We start from the raw sequence: 2298 nt of genomic DNA on the forward strand, positions 1-2298 counted from the left end.
TTAGGGGAAGGAAGTGTGGCGGCTAACGGCTGCTACTAAGGAGAGTAAGGGAGGGTTAGGGTTTCTGATTTTCAATTTGGGAATTTTTGGAATCTAGGTTAGAAACTAGTGTATAAATCCGTGCTCAACACGAAAAAATTTATAAAAATAAGAAAAAAAATTATATGTTTTGATATTTAAAACAAAAATACAAAATAATTATTATTTTAAGAAATTTATAAAATTATTATCAAAATCAAAGTTTAACTTAAAAAAGGGAGTAATAATTATTTTATATTTTTTAAAATAAAATAATTATACACTAATACAGAATTTAAAATAAAATTAACATATTTACATTAGAATACTATTTTTTCAAAGACTTCTCTATAAACAACATTGATGGTTGAATTTGTAGACATTTCTATGTGATTCATAAGTAAAACTCTTAAAACTCTCTTACTCTTAACTCTTGAAAGTGCCACATATAGTTGGCCATGTGTAAAAACTGGTCTGGGCAAGTACAATCCAACGTGAGATAAAGTTTGTCCCTGAGACTTATTAATTGTCATGGCAAACGATACTATTATGGGAAACTGTCTTCGTTGAAATCTAACTGGGACAGTTTCATTTGTTGGTACCATATTCATTCTTGGAATCAAAGCAATATGACCAACATTGTTACCAATATGACCAACATTGTTACCCGTTAAGACTTCACATTCTATGACATGATTTCCAAGCTTCCTAACTTGTAGTCTTGTACCATTACAAAGACCACTGGATTGGTTAATATTCCTTAGTAACATCACCGGAACACCAACCTTGAGTATTAATTTATGTGAAGGCAAACCAGAACAATTTATGGTATTCAGTAATTCAGGACCATAGAGATCTAGTTGACTCTCCATATTCCCTTCATCCATACAAATAGAATCTGAACTAAGATATAATTTTTTCCCTCCAAGAATGATAGCCATCAGATGGTTGTTGACCTCTTCTACAATGTCTAGTGTGGGAGCCAGTATAGTTCTTGCTTTGAAAAAATCCTTTGAGGACATGTTTTCTAAAATATTTGGATAAGAAAAATGAACCAACTCATCAAATGCCTGGTCCGAAGAAGGAATAACAATATCTCCTGGAAGACATATCTCAGATTCACCATCCATATTGTCACCTATTAAACCATCACCAACTTTAATAACCACTCACCAAATTACTCTGTCTCATCTTGATCTGAAGCAGTCGTCCCTACAGAGAGTCTCATATTTTTTGTTAGTTTGAGCACCTAACAAAACTTCCAAATGTAAGACGAATTCACGGTTTAATGAATGATATCTTTCTCGATCCTCGTAGAATGACAAGAAGAATTTGTCTAAAGTCTCCACCTAGTACAACCACTTTTCCTCCAAAGGGCAAATCTTTTTAATATTTTGGAGAAGACCTCATGATATCACCCAAGCATTTATCAAGTGCTTCATAGCAGTACCTACTAACCATTGGAGCATCATCCCAAATTATAAGTTTGGCTTTCAACAGCAACATTGCTTGAGGGGAACCAAGTTTGATGTTACATACAGAATCCTTAGTTATATTCAGCGGTATTTTAAACCTTGAGTGTGTCGTTCTTCCATTGGAAAGAAGTAAAGATGCAATACCACTCGAAGCAACATTTAACACTATATCACCCCTTGAGCGAATTTCAGCAGACATAAGGTTCCAGAGAAATATTTTTTCAGTACCCCCATGACCATACACAAAGAAAAAACCCCCCCTTCATTACAATACACAGCTGTAACAATTTTATCGAATGCATATCTCTATTCAAGTGTTGCGATGGCTAACATGTCTGAGGCATTTTTCTTTAAATCATCCCTGTTAAAGTTTAGCTCTTCCCTAATAACTCTTTCGATTAACAAAGAACTATCAACTTCAGTTGCTAAAGGCATAGGAGGATAGTCTTTCAAGGTTTTACCATAGGAATATAAGATCTTGTCTATATCCATTAAGCACAACTGCTTAATCTCACCATCTAACATTGTTAACTCTGCATATTATACGATACTGTAAAAATTCAATCAAACTAAAAATGATCAATAAGGAAGAACTTTTATCATTGTAATTAATAAAAACTTACCCTTCATGTTCATCACGGCTCGCTGTCGATACAAAATATCATCTGACAGTTCATGCCAACATCTATCCCAAACATGTTCTGGTCTTGAGATATTGTTGGATATTAATAGAATGACAAATAACCTTCTAACATATGATCATGAGGCCCATGAGCTTGCTTCCTTAATTGCATCAATGAATTCT

The 2298-nt window shown here is 33.7% G+C and overlaps 1 protein-coding gene across 1 annotated transcript; it reads right to left on the reverse strand.

Moving 5' to 3' along the window:
• Window positions 1-338: 338 nt before the first annotated feature.
• LOC130957359 (uncharacterized) lies at window positions 339-1148 on the reverse strand. Its single transcript, XM_057884222.1, has one exon. The coding sequence runs from the start codon at window positions 1146-1148 to the stop codon at window positions 339-341; it is 810 nt and encodes a 269-aa protein (XP_057740205.1).
• Window positions 1149-2298: the final 1150 nt, after the last annotated feature.

This window comes from Arachis stenosperma, chromosome 10 (genome assembly GCF_014773155.1).
Source record: "Arachis stenosperma cultivar V10309 chromosome 10, arast.V10309.gnm1.PFL2, whole genome shotgun sequence".
Lineage (NCBI taxonomy): Eukaryota > Viridiplantae > Streptophyta > Magnoliopsida > Fabales > Fabaceae > Arachis > Arachis stenosperma.